This window comes from Nylanderia fulva, unplaced genomic scaffold (genome assembly GCF_048542155.1).
Source record: "Nylanderia fulva isolate GAGA-0341 unplaced genomic scaffold, ASM4854215v1 Scaffold352, whole genome shotgun sequence".
NCBI classification, from domain to species: domain Eukaryota; kingdom Metazoa; phylum Arthropoda; class Insecta; order Hymenoptera; family Formicidae; genus Nylanderia; species Nylanderia fulva.
In genome coordinates, this window is record NW_028190425.1 from 25,152 (window position 1) to 50,737 (window position 25,586).

General features: G+C 34.3%; 3 protein-coding genes across 3 annotated transcripts; all 3 read left to right on the top strand.

The window, feature by feature from the left end:
• The first annotated feature begins 1,880 nt into the window (after positions 1-1,880).
• Positions 1,881-5,650, top strand: LOC114937342 (uncharacterized). The gene is made up of 3 exons (XM_085485259.1): positions 1,881-3,615; positions 4,027-4,376; positions 5,282-5,650. Exons 1-3 carry the CDS (start codon positions 1,881-1,883, stop codon positions 5,648-5,650), a joined length of 2,454 nt encoding a protein of 817 aa, XP_085341385.1.
• Positions 5,651-10,827: 5,177 nt separating this feature from the next.
• LOC114937340 (uncharacterized) lies at positions 10,828-11,577 on the top strand. Its single transcript, XM_029310766.1, has one exon. The coding sequence runs from the start codon at positions 10,828-10,830 to the stop codon at positions 11,575-11,577; it is 750 nt and encodes a 249-aa protein (XP_029166599.1).
• A 97-nt stretch (positions 11,578-11,674) lies between these two features.
• On the top strand, positions 11,675-12,394 carry LOC114937339 (uncharacterized). Its single transcript, XM_029310765.1, has one exon. It carries the CDS (start codon positions 11,675-11,677, stop codon positions 12,392-12,394), a length of 720 nt encoding a protein of 239 aa, XP_029166598.1.
• Positions 12,395-25,586: the final 13,192 nt, after the last annotated feature.

Consider the following 25,586-nt stretch of genomic DNA (forward strand, 5'->3'; position numbering starts at 1 on the left):
CCCTTTCCTAACCCCATTCCACCAACCACACCATTTTCCTCACTCTTTCCATCCACTACCACCAAAAGAATATCGGAGAAAGAAATGAGATATTTAAATAATCTGGAATAAATATTCTCTACTAGGATGAGAATCACCTCATACTCCCTTTCCTTATTGCTTATGTAGTTTGTTAACTTTAGCTCTCCTATCTTATCAAATGCATTCTTTCCCAAGACCTGGGAGATATCCTTCCTTGTTAGAAATAGGGAGTTCATTCCAAGAGTGTTTTGTAGCCTATCAGCAAAAATCCCAGTCTCTTCGGTGCTACCGCATGGAATAATTGTCACTGTTTTGCCAGGTTGAATTTTCTTATTATCAAATAACCTCTTGGTATACTCCAAGCTCTGTCCTGCGAATTTTTTAACTACATATTGTGTTAACAATGGGCTTATCCTTATAACATCCGTTATTTTTCTTGCAACCAAGGTGTGTTTCCAAGTAGAGTCTCTTAAATATTCCTTGTCTCCTATAGATCCACCACTGGAATATTCCATAGATTGATTTTCTATGGAACACAATCTGCCGTTCTCTATCAAAAATATCTCCCTACATTTATCATCCCTCTCTGTTAGGATATCTCCTGGGTGCAGTCTAATCCACTCACAAGTGGAATCTATCGCCAAGAATATCTCAGGTAAGAGGTCTATTTTGGAAAAATCAAAATTCTCCTCACTCAAATTTAGATATTTCAGAGGTATGTTCAATATTTTACTCCGTTTCAGTGTTCTTATGGAAAATCCCTCAGAAAAGTTAAAAAAACCGAAAAAGTACCCAAAGATTTTAAACTTTCCCAACTCTAAAGATCTTCCATCCACAAATTCAACTCTCATTCTCCCTTCTAAAATCACAAAAATATTTTTCAGCTTATCAGTACCTCTCTTATAGATCATCTCCTCTCCAAATTGTGTTATTTCAATACTCTTTTCTATTTCCCCTCTCCTTTCCGGTTTTATCCTAAAAAGATCCAAAACTTCATTTAAGAGGGAATGTACACTTGGATCCTTATCATTCAGCTCCATTTCCATTACATTCACCTTGCACATATCGTATAAAAAGGTAAAATAGTTGCAATAAATGTTAAAATTTACCTTCCTCAGCATGGAGAAGATAGGATAGTTCATATTCTTGGGTATATCCAAGAATAACACCTTTGTGTCACAAAGGGAGACTCTTTCGATTTTAATCGTTCTTGTTTTTCTAACACATTCTATAGATCCATATAACATGGTACCACGCTCCTTAATACCAATACACTCATTTTCATACCTAACAGATACTCTCCCCTCTATTATAATACAATTCTTGTCTATCACTTCATTACTTTTATAAAGATGGGATTTCCCATTGATCACTCTGTTCAAATACCTTGGAAAGAATTGGAATATTGGGGTGTTTCTAAGCATTAATCTATTAATATCTAATTCTCTATGGATTCCTTTATGCAAATCAAATACCCTGAGATTCTCTTCTTTTGGTTTCTTCTTCTTATAGGTTCTCTTGGAATTATACACCAAGTAGAGAAGCTTCATTAAGACAAGAGAGATGCCACCAATTATTATCACTCCCATAGCTAGCTCTAATACAAATTTTATTAACTTTTGAACGAGTGATCTCCTAACGTACTCATTTATTAATTTTATAAGTACTATCCTTGTGTCCTTGAGGAATGACTTGAAGAGTATCTTCATTTATTTTTGGGTATTAAAAATTAGGAAAAAAGAAAAAGAATGTGGAAGGCACTTGGAGAATGAAAATTTGGTAAAATTCTTGAGGTTTGCTCAAAAACTACTTATCTCTTTCCATCTCCCTAACTCACCCTTAAATTATAAAAAATAGAAATGCATAAACAGAGAAATGGAGGAGCTGAAAATGAGAAAGAAAACATTTTAAATATTGCCAATGATACTAAGAGTGCTATGAACAGCGGTAAGGTAAAGGTGGAGATAAGAATTAAACCTTGTAGAGATGATATCTCTGAGGTAAACCAAAATAAGCTTTCTTTAGGATCCAAGATCTACGAATTTGATAGAATATGGGATCAATACTCTTTGCAGAGAGATATCTTTGAAGGAACTGTAGTGCCAATGCTAGATAGATTTATAGAAGGGTATAATTGTACCATCTTAGCCTACGGTCAAACAGGAAGTGGTAAGACATATACCATGGGGATTTCTCTGGAAAATTTAATTTCTTATTTGAGAAATGAGAATAGAGAGAACCAAGGAATGGTAATTCAAAGCCTGGAATATCTTTATGGTAATATTGAGAAAGATAAAGAGTTTGAGTTATACTGTAGTTTTATAGAGATATACAATGAGGAAGTAATAGATATACTCTCTGGTCTTAGAACGCCTCTATCTCTAAGAGAGGTAAATGGGGAGATAGTTATTTACGGTGTTAAAGAGTTTACCGTTGAAGATATCAAGGAGTGTATAGCACTACTTAAAAAAGGGTGTCTAGAAAGAACTACTAAATCTACAAAAATGAACATCTCATCGTCGAGATCTCATGCCATATTTACATTGAACCTTAAGAGAGTAGTGGGAGGACGAACCGTTCTTTCTAAGTTCAATTTTGTTGATTTAGCCGGGTCTGAGAGAATTAAAAGAACTGAGGTTGTGGGAGAGAGAGTTAAAGAATCCATCTCTATAAATAGTGGGTTACTATCACTGGGAAATGTAATCTCCTCGTTATATAAAATGAACAACAAGATGGGTAAAGATAAGCAATCATTTCATATACCTTATAGAGATAGCAAGTTAACTAGAATCCTACAATCCTCTCTTGGTGGCAATTCTAATACTCTGATGATAGCCTGTATTTCTGTGAGTGGGAAAGATGTACCGGAAACACATAATACCTTAAAATATGCAAATAGGGCTATGAACATTTGCAATGAAATGAAAAGAGGTGTTGAGGTTGATAGCAATAATCTGAAGAATCTTGAATTGAAGAAGGAGATTCAGAGATTGAGACAGGAAAATTTGTGTTTGAGGGAGAGAATTAAAAAGCAAGAGCTAACAGAAAATGAGGTTAGAAAGTATGAGGATAGAATTTCCAGTTTAACAGAGGTAGTTGTAAACAAAAGAGAGTGTAAGATAGAGAAGATTGATAACTTTAACAAGAGGGTTTATGAAGAGAAGATAAGAAAGCTTTATGTAGAACTTGGGAAGGTTAGAGAAGAGAAGAAGGCAGTTGAAGAAGAACTCAAAAGAACAAGAGAGGTCCAGAGAAAAGTGATCTCAGGGAAAGGAAGAGAAAATGCAACTTTAAGGGATGGTATGGGAGGCGAGAGAGATACTGATGTAAAACACAAAAGAGTCGTAAGATTTCTCTTGGATGATGAAATAAAAGGGGAGTCTTTTAAAAGAAGAAGATGTATCGAAGGAGATATCTCTTCTCCCTGTATGAACAAATTTACGCAGTTTGATACATCAATCATAGAGGATAACACATCCTTTAATATACCACCAACTACAATACACACCCCTTTACCTGCATCTAAGGGATGTGCCTTCCTAGATTCTCCAATTTTTCCATCTTTAGATTCTAAAACCACTTTAAAGGTAAGAGGTACTTTTCCAGGACATAAAAATGTGGTGAATTCTGTTGGGGTGTTAGATTCTAAGGTTTATAGCAGTTCTAATGATTGTACAGTGAGATATTACGATATTTCAAGAGAGAATAATTCAAATTTATTGATAAATGAAGATTCCATTATTAAAAATGTTCAATGCAATGAGGTGGATGGGTGTGTGTATTATACCCTAAAAGATGTTGTGAAGCGGGTAGATGTTAGAGGAAATTTTAAGGAAAATAGAAGTATAAAGTTGAATGGTATTCTCTCTGTAATCAGAATAAGGGGAGATCTGCTGTATTGCGGATATGAGAATGGGTCTGTCAGTATATACGATACAAGAAACGAGAAAGACATTTTGAGCAAGACATTACATAGAGGTACTGTTTTTACTTTGGAATTAATAGGAGATACCCTCTACTCTGGAAGTAGAGATCATACCATAGGATATATCTCGCCTCAGGAGAGTGGCTTGCTAAAACCACCACACTACGATTCTGTTCACCAGCTCATAGAGCACAGAGGAGATTTGATTAGCGTGGGAAGAGATTGTTCTATGAAGAGATGGAGTGGGGATACCAAGAAAGTAGTTAAGACCCTTCCATATGCACACGATTCTTGGATTAAAGCTGGATGCAATTTCGAGGAGCACTTTTGTACAGGCGCAAGAGATGGATCTGTTAGGATTTGGAGCTACTCTGGGGAAAGCGTTAGATGTATAGATAAAGGAAAGATACCAGCGGGTGTGAACTGTATGGTAAGAGTTGGTAAGGGTGTGGTTATTGGTTCACAAGACAGGAATGTTTATTACATAGAGGGTGAGTGGTGATGGTGCTGTTTATTTACCGCACTTTTAGTCACACCCCAATGGTGTTACTCTTGAAAAATGAAAATGAGAGAGAATTAGAGGAGGAACTCTCGGAATGTAAGAGGTATCTCCCCAGGAACTATAATTTAGAGATAGAAAAAACCATAAAGACGATAAGAAGAAATAATTCTAAAAGAGTAGCTTTACAGTTACCAGATGGGTTATTGAAATACTCCTTAACACTCTGTGATATAATAACGAGGTATACCAAAGCAGTACCAATAATTCTGGGAGATGTTGTTTATGGAGGATGTTGTATTGATGATAAGAACTCTCTTCTCTTAGGGTGCGATCTTTTGATACATTATGGCCATTCTTGTCTAGTCCCGATCAATTTTATGAATTTAAAGGTTCTTTACATTTTTGTGGATACGGTCTTTGATACCTCTCACTGTGTAGAGATGGTTTATAAAATTTGTAGAGAGTGTGGAGTATCAGAGGTTTGCATTTTGGGAACTATTCAATTTAACAAGTGTATTAGAAATGTAATAGGAAAGATAGAGATGAACAATAGAAGTAGTATGAGGGAAGAGAATAGTGAAAAGACTGGATGTATTAAAGTACCGGAGATACGTTGTGAGATACCAAGGATAAGACCCTTAAGTTATGGAGAGGTTCTTGGATGTACCTCACCTAAGATCAAAGAAAGTAAAATTTGTATTTTTATTGGAGATGGGAGATTCCATTTAGAGAGTGTAATGATAAATAACCCTAAAATAGAAGGGTTTTATAAATATTGTCCGTTTAGTAAAAAAATGAGCAGAGAAAGGTATGGCTATGAGAAAATGTTGAAGGTAAGAACGGAGGAGAAGAGAAGGGCTATGATGGGGAGATCTTTTGGTGTAATTTTGGGTACTTTAGGAAGACAGGGGAATGGGGGTATCTTTGAGGCTGTATGGAGCTATTTAAAAGAGAAGGGATATCTTTTGTATCCCATAAAAATTAGAGAGATAAACCAAGAAATTTTGAATTCCTTTCCTTTCATCGACTCCTTCGTACAAATTAGCTGTACAAGACTTAGCTTGGATTGGGGTAGCTCCTATCCTAAACCCTTACTGAACCCTTACGAAGTATTCAACGATTTGGAGGAGTACTCCATGGATTATTACAGCAATGAAAGAGCGGTGCCATGGAGTAACTATGGGGTAGAGAGAAAAGACTAAAAATGCTAATTTTAAAAGTAATATTTAGTATAATTTCAAATGTCCCGTTATCATTCCCAGCAACTCTTTAGGTGCTGGCCCAATTGCTACCACTGTGTTAGACCCGGAGGGTACCTGTGTTCTCCCTGCATCATACACTTTGTAGATGTGAACATTGTTCCTTTTAGCCCTGGAACACACCTCACAGATATCTTGAGAAGTACCCTTCAGGATTATTTTTGGCTCACCACATCTCTTCCACTTGGTGTATAGCTCCCTGTCTGTGTTTAAATAGTTCATTACTCCCGTTATGCCATGACATACCTGTGCTAGTACCTTTCCCTTACCCATCTTTAGGTCTGTTCTTATTATCACATTCATAACATACTCTCCTTTATCACCAGATTTGTTAGTACCCTTGAGTTGTCTATTACTCCTACCCCCAATCCTTCGTAGTTTGTCTATCACCAAGTAGAGTATCAATCCAAGACTCAAAAATTTCCAAAAACTTTCTGTCATCTAAGGGCTGGGGGAGTATAGCAAAAGATAAAAATTTTAATTAAATTCACTTCTTCTTAGCGTATTTTATTTGCAAATGTTTGAATAACTCTGAAGAGGTACTTTCTTGGTCTATGATATCCAGGAAAAGGATCTCTTCATCAGTGGTGATATAACCCTTTTCTACCTCTTGAATTTGATCTTTAAATTTCCCCTTCTCTTTATTTTTATTGGTTATGTCTCTTAACCTACCTCTGAGTTGTGGGTTTGAGGATCTCTCTGTGTTTGTGCTCTGGAGATCTTTCATTTTAGGGTTGGATAATTTTTAATAAGAAAATTCGAAATCGTACTTTTATTTATTTTTACTTCTCACTCCTCTCATCTTTTATTTTTACTTCTCACTCCTCTCATCTTTTATTGGAACTGACACTCTCTCTCTTTGCTTTATATCCTCTCCCTTGTCAAACTCAACAGTAAGAAGACCTTCCTTAAGTCTTGCTTGGACATTTGAAATCTTAAAGGGAAAGGTCCTACTGTACCCACAAGACTTGCTAGATCTGTAGTGGATATTCTTATCCTTCTTCTCCTCCTCTATAGTATAACATAAAGAATAGGAGGAATCGTCATGGTTTAGCTTAATGCTATCCATACTAGTACCTTTAGGTACTTCAAACTTGGTAATAATTTTGTTATCCTTCACCTCTTCAATAGCAAAGTCCTCTTTTTTATTAAACCTTTCCATTACCCCTTCCATTATTCCTCTTTTTTATCTCATCACCCCTTCCCCTTTTCTAAAAAATGATCTTAACAGAAGGTGTCATGAAGAGTTTTAAAAGTTCAAAATCTTTTAAAGAGAATTCTTTAATCACTGGAATGGACTTTCTGTACAACGGCACCTCTCTTGCCGTATCAATGAAGGATAGACTGAAGATCTACTCTCCAATGGATGGATCACTGAGGAATAACATAACAATACCAAACATCAACAAAATAAACTACCTCTTCCCCAATACACTCCTCCACACCCAAAATCTTTTGATTAGATACCTCTCTATCTACGATAACCAGTACATAAGGAATTTCCCTGGCCACAAAAATTTAGTGAGGAGTATCACATCCAACCCTTTGAACGACACCTTCATGAGCTCATCAAAGGAATGTACCTACTTGTGGGATCTAAGCATTAAAAAGCCAATCTACTCCCTAAATTGTCTAAACTCTTTGAGTGCATTCTCTACCTCCAATAACTTCTGTGTCTCTGTTAACCATTCCTTGTTAAAGGTCTACGATGATAGAAACATGCAGTACGGTCCAGTTAAAACTCTGACTCTTCTTAACCAACAAGAAATATTTAAAATGAGATACACTCCCAACAACAAATTTATAATTCTTAGCTCTTCTACAACTCATACCATCATAGAGACAAGTGGATATAATATTTATGGTACCTTTAGCACTGAAAATAGAAGTGATGGTAGTATTACACCCGATTCCAAGTACTTTGTGTACTGCAATGGTAACATTCTCTTTGTTTATGATATATTAAATAGAAAGAAGATCCATTCCTATTCTAACCTTCCAAGAGAGTCCAACTCTTTACTTTTTAACCCTAAATATTCGCAATTTGTTACATCCTCCAATTCTCTGACATTTTGGATGCCAGCTGGAGGAAATGCGGTGATTTGAAATTAAAGTTTATTTAAAGGTTCTGGATTTGTGGTATTACAGCATTAACACTCTTTTTCTTACTTTGTGATCCCTTCTTGGGTCTGCCAGGCCCTTTTCTGAGGAAGGATCTATCAGAGGATATCTTAACAGGTTCATTAACCACTGGTACCACCTCAATCAACATATCCCTAAGAACATCCTTGCTATAAATGCTGCTAACATACCTGTAAGGATCCTCTCTCCTCTCTAGAATCAATCTACAAGCATGAGTACAAGGTATTAAATAAATTTGATATCTACCACACGTACAGATCCCACTCTCCAAATCTATCACATACTCTTTATTTTCATGCTCTACTGAGTTGTCATCTCTTATGGTGTATCCTTGAGAGAGTTCCACATTCCTTTCTATTCGTAAAATCACATTCTCTCCAAAATTGACTTTTAAATCGGTACAACCCTCCTTTTCTCTAAAAAGTCTATCACTCTCATCTATTCTCAATTCTTCATTCTTACCACTCCTTTTTGACTGCTCCCCACAGGCGGTGCTATTCCTCAGTGCACCAGTACTAGACCTGGGATCATTTAATGCATTAACCCTGCTTCTAAAGTTATCACTCAGCAATTTAATAATGGAATTGATGCTATCAAACCAATTCATAGAATACACAGAGGTGGAGATGAACTCTATATCCAATTCTGGGTAATTCTGGATGTTAAATAAGTTATCTTCAAATTCATTCAAAATGTACCTTCTGGGATTCACATCCTTTAATTCCATGATCTCTATATCCTCCTTAGAATTGTAAGAATTACACATACCCCACACCTTTTCTATAATTTGTCTATCCCCGTTAATGCCATAGAGATATTTACAGATCTCTCTTACCTTTATAAAAAACTTTACATTCAGCTCTTCTAATACCTTTATCACCCCACTATCAAAATCTATAACATAAGTCACCATTAATAAACTATTTCCACTCTTTACACCATCATTTCTTGGTATAACACTTTCATTCCCTACATTAAAGACGTTCTCCTTATTCCCATTTTGATCCATCTCTCCTTCATTTGGTTTAGCACCTTTACCAATCCCCACCCTTTGAATGAGTGTGGAGTTGTTCTCTATGAAGAATTTTAAAGACTCTTCTAAGTTAGAGGTGTTAGAAACTAGAAATGAAAATACAACTGGGTTATCTAGCGGATCATAAAGAACGCCATAGATCACCTCTCCTTGTAACTTACCACTCACTCTCCTCTCAAAAATTTTAATTTCCATTACTCTCCTTGAATGCTCGATTAACGTGGGAAAGCCAACAAAGAAGAGATCATCCTTAGCGTTGGTATAGAGGTGGGGATTCAGGGAGATGAACTCCTCCTGGAGATCTAAAAGTGCCATATTTTCCAATTCTTTGGAGTCATTCTCCAGCATTCCTTTATTTTCAATTTTCAAGGACTTCCATACGGAGAAGTATCCCAATTTGATATTTCTCTTACTTAACAGTGAGATGATCTCACCAATCCTCCCGGAGATCCCCTCTGCTAAAATAGAATTTATTTCATTTGTTATGTAGTCCATCCCATTAGAATGAATCTGTGGAGGACATTTATGCACTAATTTTATCTTTTTAATGACAAAGACATCATCCTTCTTTCTATGTGATGAGGTGATCTGTGCATCACATCCAAAATCTTTACTCCCCTTACAAAGTATGGAAAATGACTTGTTTGGCACCTCAACTGTGTTATAAGTAAAGTTTTGTGACTGAACGAACTGTTTTATTGCCAGTTCTGTATCCTTCTGAGTTTTAAAGGTGTCATTCACAGAGAGAGACATTTGCAGGGGGTAGAATTTAAATTTTAAAAGAAGGAAGAGAAGGAGAAGAGTGCCTTTTTATTTCACTTTTTGTAATTCCTTTCGTACTTATTTACATCCCTTCTACTTCTATCAATTCTGTTAATACAGCACACCTTGCTCTTTCTACCTTTCTTGTGTTCATTGTCAATGGTCTCGGGTGTAAATACCACTCTTCTATTTAGTACCAATCTCAATCTGACACTTTGCTCTACTTGGGTTGTAGTTTGGGAACTCATTAAAAGGGGAAGGGGGAGTGGGAAAGAATTTAAAATTCAACTTTCTATCCTTTTAATTAAAATTTTAAATGAGTTTGAGCTTACTCTAATCCTTCTCTTCATTACCACACTGTGGACAGTAAGTAAAGCTGGCTGGTGATGCTGTCCTACACCTAGAACAAACATGGGTCCCATAATTACTGAACCTATAATGACACACCTTACAGCTTAAATAAGGATCGCCCTTAGATATCCTGCACAACGGTAAGAAGCAGCAGCAAACGTAGTAATCATCTCTCCTATACACGGCATCTGCCTTGTTTCCACAGTTAATGCATGTTATGTACTGAGGTGCCTCTGGATAATTATTTGGTGTGTTATCATAGGTATACTCTTTGTATTTACAACCAACTACTAGACATCTACACATTCTCTCTGAAATTCTTTTTTCTCTTTCCTTATATTTTGTTTTACTTCATCTTTGTTTCAGAAATGGAAGTGAAGGATTGCTCCTGTACTGCTATCTCAACTCTCTTGGTTAGAGTGGGTCAGAGAGTTACCACATCTAACGCAATAAGAAAATCCTGGGGGTGCAGCTGTCCTACAGGAGTGGCAGTATCTAAGGGAATACTTCCCCAGGGTGGAATGGCAAGAGAGACATGAAATGTAGGGTTCACCGTATTTGATGGGAAATAACGGTATAAAAAAGAGGGTGTACCACATGTCCTTTCTTCTATAGACGGTTGATCCTCTAAAAGTACAAAATGTACAGATAATATCTGTGGGTGCCTCTTGGTAATTTGTAGGAGGTGCATCCAGAGTTTTCTCCTTTTGTTGTACACCACAAAGAATTATTCCACACATTCCCTTTCTTTCCTTCCACTCCCCTTTCTTTAAATCCTTCGTTTCATCACTGTTTCAAAGGAAGGATAAAACCAGGATCTAGAAAAGGGGGAATGGAAGGAAAGAAGAAGATATTGTTCTTATTTGATGTAGATGGAACATTAACACCGTCTCGAGAGAAAATAACACAGAACGTAAGGGAGATGCTAGAGTCCATAAGAAAGAAGGTGTATATTGGGTTTGTGGGAGGATCGGACATAGAAAAACAGAAAGAGCAGATGGGAGAGGATTGTTTAGGGTTCTTTGATTTTGGATTTCCAGAGAATGGTGTTAGCTTCTATGAGGGAGAGGTTTTAGTAGAACAAGAGAGGTTTATCAATGTTATAGGAGAGGAGAGGTACAAAGAAATGGTGAATTTCTCTTTAGAGTATTTAAGTAAGATAGACATTCCAGTAAAGAGAGGTACATTCATTGAGTATAGAAATTCCATGGTTAACATCAGTCCCATAGGAAGGAGCTGTAGCAGAGATGAAAGGAAGAGTTTTAAGGAGTATGATGTGAAATATAGAATTAGAGAGAGAATGGTAGAGGAGTTGAAGAGGAGATTTGACAAGTATGGCATTCATTTTAGCATAGGTGGTGAAATATCAATAGATGTATTTCCTAAAGGGTGGGATAAGACCTACTGTATTAGACATGTTCATGGTAGGGGAATCAGGGAAATCTACTTCTTTGGTGATATGACGCACCAAGGAGGGAATGATTATGAGATATTTAAGGATGAGAGAGTTAAAGGAGTGTGTGTTGCTGGACCAGATGATACGGTAGAGAAGGTTTATGAGAAAATAAAAGAAATAAATTGAAGGATGGGTAAAGTGTTAAATAACCCCTCCTTTGTAGAAGACCCCTTAAAATGAAAAATTTTAGAATTTGAAAAATCTAACCCTAGGAAAAGGAAGAATGGCAAAGAAAGGTGGTAATTCAAAGGGTGGAAGTAAGAAAGGTACTAAGAAGGGTGTTAAGAGGAAAGTGGTAGATGCCTTTGATAAGAAGGAATGGTATGGTTTGAAGGTCCCCTCTGTCTTTGTTAATAAAAATGTTGGTAAGACCTTGATATCGAGAATATCAACGAAACAGAATTTGGAGAAGGGATTGGTAGGAAGGTGTTTCACTGTGAGTCAAGGAGATTTAAATCCTGGGAATGAGGAGCATTCTTGTAGAAAGTTTAAGTTCATAGTGGATTCCCTTAAGGGATCCGATGCTGTTGCATCTTTCTATGGAATGGAGCTCACGATAGATAAGCAGAGGGGGATTATTAGAAAATGGCATACCCTGATAGAGGGGAATGTTGAGGTTAGAACTAAGGATGACTATCTTCTCAGGGTTTTTGTTATGGGAATAACAAAGAGAAGGCCTGACCATGTTAAGAAGACGTGTTATGCCACCACAGCCAAGGTTAAGAAGATCAGACAGAGAATGTTTGAGATTATTAAGGAGGAGTTTTCTACCTCTGACATTGAGAAGGTGATGAAGAAGATGTGTACCGAGAAGGTGGGAAAGGAAATCGAGAGGCAGTGTTCCTCGATATTTCCACTCCAAAATTGCTACACCAGGAAGGTTAAGGTCCTCAAAAGACCAAAAGTGGAGGGTGAGATTGAGGAGGTAGTTGAGGTGAATTGAGAAGGTAATTAAAGCTAATTTTTAAGTGAGGTTCAAATTGTGGTTTGCTATGCTTTAAGGTTGATAGCTAAATGGTGGAGTGGTGTATTGCACCGATGGTACTCCTCACACCCTATAAAAATTTTAAAATTTTCTAACCGTTAAAATAAAACTTCAGAGATGGATTCAAAGTTTACGTTGAAGAGACGGTACAAATCCATTTACAGTACGGGTACTGTGGAGTGTCTGGAGAGATTTCTATTTACTTATATTACTAACACTCTCTATATCACATATCTACCAGAGAAGAGGATTATCAAAGAACTATCTCTAGACATAGATATTACATCCATGCACGTTGTTAAGAGAGGTAATACCTCTGATGATAACTCAGAATCGATTTTGAATAAAAATTACAATTTTTTAATTTTCATTGGAATGATAGATGGTACAATGGAGATAAGAGAGGTATCCAATGATGGTAACACTAGCTTAGATATCAATGATAGTGTTATTACCTCTAAAAAGATACACAGATCTGGAATATCACATATTCAGTACTTTAAAGATGAAGAGATGATAATAACAGGGAGTACAGATAGATTAGTTAAGGTATTGAATATGAAATTAGATGTAACTGGTACTTATAAGCTAGTAAATAACATATCGTTTATATCCTTATACAAAGACAAGGGATGCATTATCGTATCTGGGGATATAGAAGGTAATATTTTGGTTGTTAAGGATAGTAAGCCTAGGATAGTGAAATATCACAGTGGTTCTATAATCAATGTCATTTACATAAGGGAGATGGAATGTTTCTACAGCATAGGAAAGGATAATAAAATCGTGAAATTTAAAGATTTTGAAGTTATTAAATCTTTGGAGCTACCATTTCAGGTAGAGGATGTTAAATTTGAAGATGGATGCTTTATTATAGCTAGTAGTGGTAGTACATCCCTTTTAAGGTATGATGTGGAGTTGAGTTATTTAAATGACATACCAATCATAGAGAGTGGTAGTATTGCTAAAGTGTATCTTTGCAGTGATGTGAATGTTTTAATATCTAGCGGTAGTGTGGTAGTAACGAGTAAGGACTTTAAGGTGCTGTTCTTGATCTTTAACTTTGTGGAGTTAACAGATCTAAAGATTTATAAGGACTTACTTTTTGTGGTTGGAGATACTTTGATGTATTTAAGTGATCCTAAGGATAGCGAAGGGGTGTTTGTGTATAGTGGTGGGTGTATTTCATATCATGGTGATACCTTAATGAATCTTTCCATTTATGGTAACTTTTTATTGTCTTGTGGTAGAGATGGAAAGGTTGTTTTTTGTGAGCTGTGTGCTAATAGAAAGAATGTATTGGAAGTGGTAGAACATAGGATGTTAAACACCCATTTAGATGTAGTGAATGGGTGCTGTATAGGTAAAGAGTTGTTTCTGAGTGTTGGAAAGGATTTATCGATACAGATTTTTAGATATAGAGATCCCAATGGAAATACATCCATAAACAATGTTTATACCAAGATGATTCACAGTAAAGAGATAAACTGTGTGGAGTTAGATGAGAGTAAGAAGTTGATTGTTACAGGATCTAAAGATAAGACGGTAAAGGTAATGAAATACTCCATTACCTCTGGTGGTACTTTTAATATGGAGGACATCTTTACTCTAAAGGGCCATAAGAGGGGTGTCTGGAGTGTTAGTATTGGTACCGAGCTAATGGTTAGCTCTGGTAGTGATAATACCATCAGGGTATGGAGATTAAGGGATTTTGAGTGTATCTGTGTGTTAGAAAGTGGTTGTAGTGTGCTGAAATGCGTTATCTATGAGAATGATAGGAGGGTTATCTCATCAGGGAGTGATGGTATTGTTAGGATATGGGATATAAAAAGAAGGAAGTGTGTAGAGATGTTAGATAACCACGTGGATAGGATATGGAGTATTTTGTATAGCAATGGCACTATCTTTAAATTGCTGTACACAGGAGGGAGTGATGGGATATTAAATATTTACGAAGATGAGAGTGAGAACCTTCTTAAAGAGAGGAATAGAAGGGAAAGGGAGAGTATCTCTCTACGATACGAAATAGAGAGAAATGAAAGAGAAAGGAAGCACTTAGAGGCAATAAAAATGCTATTTAGTGATGGAAAGGGTAAGAAGGATATCCACAGGATATACAAAAATGTAGAGGGGTTGTTGGAAGGAGAGATGGAGGGGACTGGTACCATACCCTTGATGGAGTTGTTTTCTATATTTGAAGGGAACATAAAGCTTTTTTTAGAGCTTTTAAATGTAACGGTAAAGAAGTTTAAAAACTCTAAAATTCTAAATTTTCTACTGAAAGAGTCTCTGAGGAGGGGATTGGATCTTTCAAAGGATAAGGAAATTCTTCTGTACCTCAAAAAACACTTAAAATGTGTGGACGACCTCTACTTGAAGTTGTTATCCAAGGAGTTGCTGTTTAGATGAGAGATAAATTAAATTTTTTATTTTAAAGGTGCAAAGGGCAGTCTTTCTATTTCATACTTCTTACCTCTAACATAGAGGAGTGGGACATTAGGAATGGTTCGAATTCTTTGCTTTAGTTGGGTATCACACGTAGCAATGATATAACACTTGTGAACCAGCGCTCTGTTAAAGATACAGTCATCAGCGTACGTTCCCTTGTGATCACAAATTAAAATTTTGTAATTGGAGTTCCTCACTAAGTTTAAAGCTACTCTATAAACCCTTCCCAGCTTTTCTAACTCTCCCACAACACACTCAGGTACACAAATTATAACTCTAGAATACAAACAGTTCATCATTTCCCTCTCTATGTCTATCTTCCTACGTATACTGTGATTTACAAAGTTCGTATCTATTATTACACTGTAAGGGGGAGTGATTCTATAATTTAATGAATGTACCTTGTCTAGCGATAGAGGTGCATTTATCAAATCCTCCTCTTTCTTCCTTTCTTGCACCTCGTCCTTTATATTTAGCATCCTCTTCTTCTTAACAAACTTTCTTTTTACCATGAGGGGGTAACAGAAGAAGACTCTCGCTTCAAATTAAAACTTAAATTCTTTTATTTAACGTTCCCTTCCCGTGACCACCTCTTAGCTTAGAGTATCATTCCCATAATCTTATTAATTGCCTCTGCGTTAGCACAGGTACTCAAATCACCTACCTCCACCTTACAGAGAATGTCTCTGAGAACTCTTCTCATAATCTTCCCTGTTCTGGTCTTTGGTAGCTCATCCACTATAATCACCTTTTTTGGATTAACTATGGGTCCAATTCTATTTCTAAGTGTCTTCTTAAGGTTCTTGACTACCTCGTCCTCTTCCTTTGGGGATTTAGTAACAATGAACATACAAATGGCCTGGCCTGTCACCTTATCATCAATAGATACCACAGCACACTCAACTACATTACTGTCACTACATGCCGCACTCTCGATCTCCGCTGTGCTAAGTCTATGACCTGACACGTTTAATACGTCATCCGCTCTTCCTCTAATCCAAAAGTATCCATCTTCATCTCTGTATCCCTCATCACCCGTATAGAAATATCCCTGATACTTGTTGAAATACCCATCCAAGTATCTTCCTCGGTTATTTAAAATACTCCTAGCCATCCCCGGCCATCCACCCTTGAAAACTAAAGACCCCATCTCACCAATCTTGCACTCAGTGATTTCACCATCATCACCCTCTCTCTTGACTATATGAGGATCCATTCCCAAGAAAGGAATGCAAGCACATTCTGGCTTCCTGATAGTTACCTCAGGTATAGGAGATATCATCACACCTCCAGCCTCTGTTTGCCAGTATGTATCAATTATGGGTAATTTGTCATCTCCAAACCACTTAGAAAACCATTCATAGGCCTCCTTATTTATTGGCTCTCCAACAGAACCCAAAACTTTTAAAGAGCCCAAATTGTATTTTCCTCGTATCTCTCTTCTTAGTACTTCCTGATCAAGGACATCTTTCCCCTCAACAAATTCTTCTCCTTTCTCTCCAAATACTTTCTGTAAGGTTCTCACTACCGTGGGGGCCGTGTAAAGATGTGTTATCCTATGCTTTTGAATCATTTCATAGAACCTCAATGGTGTGGGATAGGTAGGTACACCCCCAAAAATAACCGTAGTCACACCCAGGCTCAAGGGGCCATAGAGAGAATAGGAATGACCGGTAATCCATCCCAAATCTGCAGTACAGGCAAAAACATCCCCCTTATCAACATTAAAACAGTATTTTGTTGTCATAGAAACATAGAGAAGATATCCACCAGTTGTGTGGACTATCCCCTTAGGTTTACCAGTACTTCCACTGGTATATAAATAAAACATAGGATGTTCAGATTCTACACTAATACAAGTAACAAAGGATGAGTCCTTCTGAATCTTGGACCAGTACAATGTTTCTACTCCCACAGAAGAACCATCTCCCTCAACTCCTGCCTTGTTATATAGAAAAACATCACTAGATGAGGAGCTAACACCTGATGTGGTAAGAGTAATACCCAGAGGATTTCCACTAACTGTATCATGAATAAGAACCTTCTTTAATCCATCCACGCTACCAATATTTCCCTCCTTCTTCAATATTCCCACAGCTATCCTTATGTTATACAGAAAATCAATCCTACTTCCACCTCTCATAACATGGTCAGTGGTGATAAGTAGCTTAGATTTGGAATCCTTAATTCTCATAGCCAAACTCTCCGAGTTAAACCCTCCAAACACCACATTGTGGATTATTCCAAGCCTAGCACAAGCTAGGGCGCTAAAAACAGCAAAGGGACACATTGGCATGTAAATTGAAACACAATCCCCTTTTTTCAATTCCTCCTTTATAAAAAGATTTGCTATCTTACACACCTCATCCAATACCTCTCTAAAGGTGTAACTCTCAACCTCACCGTCATTCCCATCGTAAATAATTGCTATACCCTCTGGGTCAGTCTTAACGTGTCTATCCACAACATTATAGCAGGTATTTAAATAACCATCCTCGAACCATTTAGAGTTACTCATCTCACCGTTAAAAACCCTGGTGTAAGGTTTAGACCATTCCAATATCTCCCTACCCTTCCTATCAAAAAAGCTTTCTTTACTTTCTATACTCTCCTTGTACAATTCTAGAAAATTCTCTTTCATTCTTCTTTCCTTCCCCTTGCTTGTTTTTAAATTGAAAATTCTCTCTTTAACCCTTTTAAGTTTCCATTATGTAAAAATGCTAAATTTAGAATAAATAAAAATAGCTTATTTACACCAAGCTGTAGAAATTCATACCTTTTAAAAATTTTCCATTTTTATTTTAGAATTCTTCAGAAAATAATTTCCTTCTTTCTATTTGGCATAATTCATTTTAAGGTTAAACTTTTTGCATAAACAAAGAACTTAAATTAATGCAAATAGAAAGAGAGAAGGGGTGTTAGCAAGTCAAAAAAAGTACTAAAATTTTTACATTCTTCTAATCACACTTTCCAATTCTCAGTTATGAAAGAGAGGGCTAGTAGCCACCAAGGAAATTAAAATTAAATTGCCCTTTAAAATGAAATATTTGGAGATACCACAAATATTAAAAATAGGTGAAATATTGAAGCAAATAGAGGAGAATAACTCAAATCTACACATTCAAATAGAAGGATATTCGTGTAAACACACACGTAAACAAAGAAAGACCACAAACTGTAAATCTGTGATATCTTACCTAAATAGCACCTTGGAACTGTCATTCCCAGATTATAGCTTTCAAGAGTGTGAGGATTTTAAGGTTAAAACACTCCTAGAGACGAGAAATGAAATTCTAAACTTTTTGGTTCCCTTTACTATTAATAACCAGGAGGTGGCCAATTTTATATTTTCTATTATCGATGAATGCATTGATACGAGTAATAGTGTTATATACTCCCTAGAGTGTAGATCAGGTCCGTTTGAGGGATGTGCCAGATTCTTCTGCTTTTTGTTTTATAACAAGAAGAGGAAAAGAGTCATTCTCTTTTTTGGTATTTTGGATGAAATGATTGTAAATAAAAGGATTAAATGACCATTCCCGATTTATTAATACTCTTCATAGGGGATACACTCGAGGATTGAGTCATAGGGCTCTTCCTCATAGCATATCTCGTAAATCGTAGTGAAGAGGGGAAAGTCTTCCAGTCTTTCTCTACAATTTAAAAATTGATAAATTTCCTTAGCTGTGAGTGTCCCTTGAATTTTCTGTCCATTCATCTCATCTTCTATCTCTTTAATACTCTTCCTCTCTCTAGCCATTTTAAACCCACATCTGTAGTTCCTCCCTGCTAAACAACTGACTACCAGATCTGCAATCCCTGAAGATTCAAAAAATACCTCACTGTTCGGAGAACAGACATCTCCGTAAAATTCTTTAATAAATCTCATCATTTCTTTAAATCCATTTCTTAGAAGTGCTATCGTAGTATTATTGGGATAGTCTAACCCACATCCAATTCCATATGCTATAGCAACAATATTTTTTAGTGTACCACATAATTCTACTCCTGGAATGTCCTGGACTATCGTAACTCTATACTGATAACAATTAAATACCTCTCTGAGAACCTTACCATTTCTTTCCTTTACATATCCCAAGGTTCCCTCACTAACACATCCCATCCCTATTTCATTTGCTATATTAGCACCCATTAAAACACTCACATCAATCTCCAATTCCCTAGAGATGTATTCACTGATTAGCATTAATTTGTTATCTTCATAGATAAATCCTTTAATTAGAGAGATCCCAATTACCCTTTCCCCAGTAATGTACCTCCTAACATTTCCTATAACATTTTTAATAAATTGGTGTGGAACAACAAAGACCAGAATGTCCGCATTTTTACAACACAAACCTAAATCTGGGGTAGATATCAAATTTTTAGGTAATATTACATTTGGAAGATACTTCACATTGACATGTTCTCTGTTGATTATCTCAGTTAAGGGTTTTGAGTCTATCTCTTCTTCTAATGTCCACATCATCACTTCTGGATCAAAATCTGCTCTTTTTTCCACATTACCAGCTACTACCTTTGCTATGGCTGTTCCCCAATTTCCACTCCCAATGATAGATACTTTGTGTTTCATTTTTAGGGTTAGATCCTCCAGAACCTTCCCTTCTTTTATTTATGCATCCTCTCCAAATTATTTTTAAACAGAAGAGGGAATGTGATACCTTACATCCCTCCTACAAAGACACTAAGGAGCCATAAAGAATAACAAATAGAGTAAATTTTTATTTTAACCTACCTCATCATTCAATCTGAGATTGTTAGCTACTCCCTCAACCCCATTTACATCACTTAAAATACTCATTAGAATATCAATTCTAGCTTGGTAATTCACTACTGGTAATAGTAAGACCACCTCGCTTAACTTGAAATCGTTACCATTGGGAGATAGAAAAAGAAGACTTAGATTCATAGAATCTCCATTTTTACAATTAACTTTAAATCTTAGTTTGAGTTGATGGTTAGATGAACCATACCCGCAATACTTCTTAGATGAAGTTATTATATCATTTGTATCCTTTAGAAGCTTATTCCCAACTATCTCCTTAACCTCTTCAAATATGGATAAATATTTCTCAGAAGCGGGGATTTCCTTATCTCGTGGACCACCCGAAATATTCTCAATGACACTCTTTAGAATATTACTTAATGACCTTTGGGTGGTTGATAAAATAACATACTTTGATTCAACATCACTTACCTTACCCTCTTTAGTAGATAGCATCTTAAATTTATGAAGATAGTAGAATCTCAAGTAATCCAAAGACTTAACCATTTCTACCCTGTGGTATATAAATAACATATCCCTTATTAGTTCTAGCTCATCAAACCATTCTTTAAAAAGATTATTAATCATCCCATTGAGCTCCTTTACAATATGCTTATTCTTACGATTGGGGAATAATAAGGAAACAATTTTAGAAGGTCCTTTTTTGATATCCCCCATATCACTCACAATGTAAAAATTACCAGCTACTATACGATATTTCCCCTTCTTTTATAGAATTGTCATACTCCATAAATATTCTTTTAGTCTTCCTCTTTAAACTCCTTTGTCGATTCAAATAGAGTCATATTAGAATATCCTTCACTGTCTTCGAGGCTCACACCAATTATCCCTCTCAACTTAAACATACTACCATCACTAGATATAAAACTATGATCTTTTGATGAGGAAATACAGCATATCAAGAAGAATATCACCACTCCTAACTTCAGCTCTTCCTACAACCTTTTTAATTAATTCCTTCATTTCTTAATGAAGGGATAAAAATTTTATTTATTTATAGGGAAAAGAGCATTAATGAAGGGAAGTAAGTTGTTAATGGACTTTATTGTATATTAGTCATACTCCTTTAATTTTACTATCTATGTGATTAACACATTCCGGAATGTGTTAATCACATGATATAAAATTAAAGTAATATGAACTAAGATACAATAAAGTCCATTAACAACTTAGCTTCCCTTCATTAATCCTCTTTTTTCCTATAAATAAAAATTTTTACCCTTCATTCAGAAATTAAGGCATTAATTAAAAAAGTTTTAGGAAGAGCGAAATTAGGAGTGGTGATATCTTCTTGATATGCTCTTGTCCTCATCAAAAGATCATAGTTACATCTAGTGATGGTAGTATGTTTCAGTTGATGAGGGATAATTGGTGTGAGCCTCGAATACAGTAAGGATATTCTCATATGACTCTATTTGAATCACAAAGGATTTTAAAGTGCATACAAAAGAATATTTATGAGTATGACATTTCTAAAAAAAGACGGGGCATATCGTACTATAGTGGTAATTTTTTTACCTTGTGATGCCTTCTGGGGATATCAAAAAAGGACCTTCAAAATTGTTCCTTTTTTCCCCAATCGGTCAAATAAGCATATTGTTAAAGGAGCTCAATGGATGATTAATAATCTTTTAAAGAATGTTTATGAGCGAAACTAATAAGGGATATGTTGTTTATTACCACAGGTAAAATGGTTAACGTCCTTTGATTATCAGATTCTACTATCTCATAACTTTAAGATGCTATCTAGCTAAAGAGGGTAATGGCAGTGATGTATGATCAAGTATGTATTGTATCAACCACCCAAAGTCATTAAGTAATCATTCTAACAAATGTATTGAGAATATTCGGGTGGTCCACAAGATAAGGAAATCCCTACTTCTGAGAAATATTTACTCCTATTTGAAGAGTTAAGGAGATAGTTGGAATAAGCTCTAAGATGTAGAAATGAGGTAATAATTTTTTTTTTTTAAATTTTTAAAATTTAAAATTTTTTTTAAAAAAGGGGTTTTAAAAAATTGTTTTAAAATTTTTTTAAGTTTTTTGGGGTTCCCTTTGGAAACCAAATTAATTTTAAAAAATTTTTTTTTAAAAAATAAAAGGGAAAAAAAAAAAATTCCCTTTTAACCTTTTTTAAAAAAAAAATTTTTTCCCCTTTTTTTTCCCCAATTTAAAAAATTGGACAATAGGGTGGGATTTAAAAATGTCCTTTTAAATATGAAAAATAAGGGGGTTTAAATTAAAAAATAATTTCCCAAAAAGAAAGGGGAAAATCTTTTTATAAAGGATTTTGTTTTACAAAAAAAATTTATATGAAATTTCCCAAAAAATTTTTTAAAGGGGAATTTTTTTTTAAAAAAAAAAAAATTAAAAAATTTTTTTTTTTTTTTTTTTTTGGTATTTTTTTAAAAAAGGGTTTTTTTTTAGATTTTTGGGAATTGGGATTTTTTAACCCAAAAAAATTGGGGGATTTTAAAATTTTTTTTTATTTTAAGGGTTTTTTCGGGGTAAGGAGGTGAATAAGGTTTAAAACAAAATTTTTAAAAAAATTTTTAAAAATCTTTTTTTGGTTTTTTTCAAAAATTTTTTTGTTGGAAAAGGGGGGTTAAGGGGTTTTTTTTAACAAAAAATTTAAATTCCCCCCTTTTTTTTACTTTTTAAATTTGTTTTATTTTAAAAAAAAAAATTTTTTTTTAAAAAAAAAAATTTTTTTTTTGGGGGGTTTTGTTTAAAAAATTTCCCCAAAGAAGGGGTTTTTGAAAAAGGGTTTTAAAAGGGGGGGATCATAAAAAAAAAGAAGGGAAAAAAATTTTTTGGGTTTTTGGTTTTTTTTTGAGTTGGACTTTTTGGGGGTTTAAAAAAATTTTTGGGGGGTTTTTAAAAAAGGGAAAAGGGGAAAAACCCCCAAAAAAAAAAAGGGTTTTAAAGTTTGGGGAATTTTTTAAAAAAAAAATTTTGTGGGAAAAAAGGTTTTTTTAAAAGTAGAAAGAGGGGAAAGGTTTAAAATAATTGGGTTTAAAAAAGGGAAATGTGGGATTTAAAGGGTTTTAAAAAGGAATTGTTTAGTTTTTTAAATGGAATTGGGTTTTGTTCCCAAAATTTTTTTAAATGGGAAATTTAAAGGGAATTAAGGGGGGGAAAAATTTTTTTTTTTTGAAAAACCAAAAGGGGTAGGGGAAAAAAAAAAAAAAAAAAAAAAAAAAAAAAAAAAAAAAAAAAAAAAAAAAAAAAAAAAATTAAAAAAAAAAAAAAAAAAAAAAACCCAATAGGGAAAAATGGGGGAAAAAATTTTTTTAGAGGGTTTTTTGGGGAAAAAAAAAAAAAAAATTTTAATTTAAAAATTTGAAAGGGGTAAAAAAAAAATTTTTGGGAAACTTTTTCCCAAAAAAGGAAAAAAAATTTTTTTTTTAGGTGGAAAAAGTTTTTAAGGGGGAAAAAAATTTTTTTAAAGAAAAGGGGTTTTAAAATTTTTCTTAAAAAGGGGGAAAAATTAAGGGAAAATTTTTTTAAAAATTTTTTTTGGGGGGGGATTTAAAAAAATTTTCCCATTTGGAATAACCCTTTAAAAACCCCTTTTTTTTTCAAAATTAAAATTTTAAGGGGTTTTTTACTTTTATTTTTATCCCCAAAAACCCAAAAAATTTTTTTTTAAAATAAAAAAAATTTGGCCCCCGGGCCTTTTTTTTTGGGGAAAAACACCCCCTTTTTTAAAAATTTGAAAAATTAAAAAAACCCGGAAAGGGGAAAATTTTTTCTTTTCTTTAATTTTTTTAAAAATTTGAAAAAAATTTTAAGGGTCATTTGGGGTAACTTTATAAAGGGTTTTCTTTTTTAATGTTTTGGTTTCCCGAATCTTTATGTTTAGTTAATTTCCCATTCTTCAATTCCCTTTTTAAATTTTTTTATTCCAAACTTTTAAAGGGCCTTAATTTAAATTTTTGGGTTAAACTTCCCCCCTTTTTATGGGATGGAAAGTGATTGAAATGCTAAAAATTTTTTAATTTTTTTCCCCTACTACATTCCCCCAAAATTTTTAATTGGTTTTATCAACTTTAATAATAAATGAATTATCCAAAAAAGAAAAAAATTCATTCTAAAAAGTTTTAAAATGAATTTTATTGGGAATAATTTTTTAAAAATTTTAATTCATTTTATATAAAAAAAAATTTAAAGGAAAATTTTAAAAAAAAAAAGCAAGGGGAAAAAAGAATTAAGAATTTTCCTAAAAAAGAATTAAAATTTAAAAATTTTTTAAGGGAGGAGAATTTAATGGTTTCAATTAAAAAAGGTTTAAGGGGAAAAAATTTAAATGGTTTAGGATATTTAAAACCTCAAATGTTTAGAAATTAAATGACCGGGGTTTTAAAGCAATTTATTTATATGGAATACGTGATTTAAATTACATTTTTAAAAACAGGGGGTAAAAATTTTTTTAGATAAAGGGGATTTTGTCAATTAAATTCAATTTTCCTTTGCTGTTTTTAGGTTACTGTGGAGGGTTGGATAATTAATTGTGTTTGGGGGTTTTTTGGGAATTGTGGATGGAGTTAATTAACAAACAACCAAAACCAGTTTAGGGGGTTTAGTATGGAATTTTTTAAAAAGGAGTTGGATGAAAATTAAATTGGGAAATTTTTGACAAAAAAAAAGGTTTCCATTAGAATTTCCTTTGGGGAGACCCCCGGGTTTTATTTAACAAGGTAGCCCTTTTGTTTTTATAAAAGGATGACTTAGGGGTTTTTTTGTGGAATAAAATTTTTTTGGTTCCAAGTCAAGGCTTTTTTTTATTAAGATGGGAAACCCGATGTTTATTTATACCCAGGGAAGTACTGGGGAAAAGGATTTTTAAAATAAAGTTTATTCTTCTTTTTCAACAAAAAATATTAAATTTTAAAAGTTTTTCGTAGAGATTGGATAAATTTCCCAATTCTTTCAGGCCTTAATGGGTAACAATTTTTTTGGGGTTAAACCCCTCCCAAACCATTGAGGGTTAGAGATGAAACCCACCTTTCACCCCCGTAGGGGAATTTCAAAATTTTTTAGAAAAGTTTTGAGGAATTTTTCCCGGAATTAGAAGAATTTCAGGAAATAAAAGGGTCTTTAAAGTTGGGTTTTTAGGGAAAAAAAAGGTAGGAAAGGAGTAACATGGTTTTTAGGTAAACCAAATTTATAAAAAAGGGGTGGGATATTCTATATTTTAAATCAGAAACCTTTTGCATTCCTTCTTTGGTTTTATTTAAAAAGAAGAAGGGGGAGTGGGGGAAAATTTTTTTTTTGTTTTTTTGGTAAATTTTTGGGGTTTTTTTTATTTTGATTTTTCCTTTTGGTTTGTTTTAATTTTTGGAAAAGTTTTTAAAACAAAATAAGAATTTTAAAAATTTAAAAACCAGGGAAAAAACTAAGGGTGATTTAAAATATAGTCTCTTTGAAAAGAAAAGGGGAAGTTAAGGGTCATTATGGTTACAAAGGGGGAATGGGAAAATATAATTAAGGGTGCTGTGTAATTGAGAAATTACAAGGTAAATTTAGATTTCTTTAAAAAAAAAAAAAAAAAAAAAGGGTATTCAAACCCTTACTAAAAAAAGAAGGGGAAAATGCAATAAAAGGGGGGGATTATAGAAATTTAAAAATTAACAGGTTTATTAAGAAGAGCCAAAGATTTTCCAAAAGATATATTGAGTCCTTGTTAAGGAGGGAATTTTAGTATAAATACAATAAGGGAAATTAGGAAAGGGAACTTAATAAAAATTTAATTTTTTAAGGGATTTTTCGGGACCAAAAAAAAAAAATTTGAGAAGAATTTAAATTAAAAGGAAGTTCAGAAAGGACTAAAGAGGGTTTTATTCCCTCTATGCCAAAGGAAAATTATTTTTAAAATCCCCCCTTAAAAGGTAA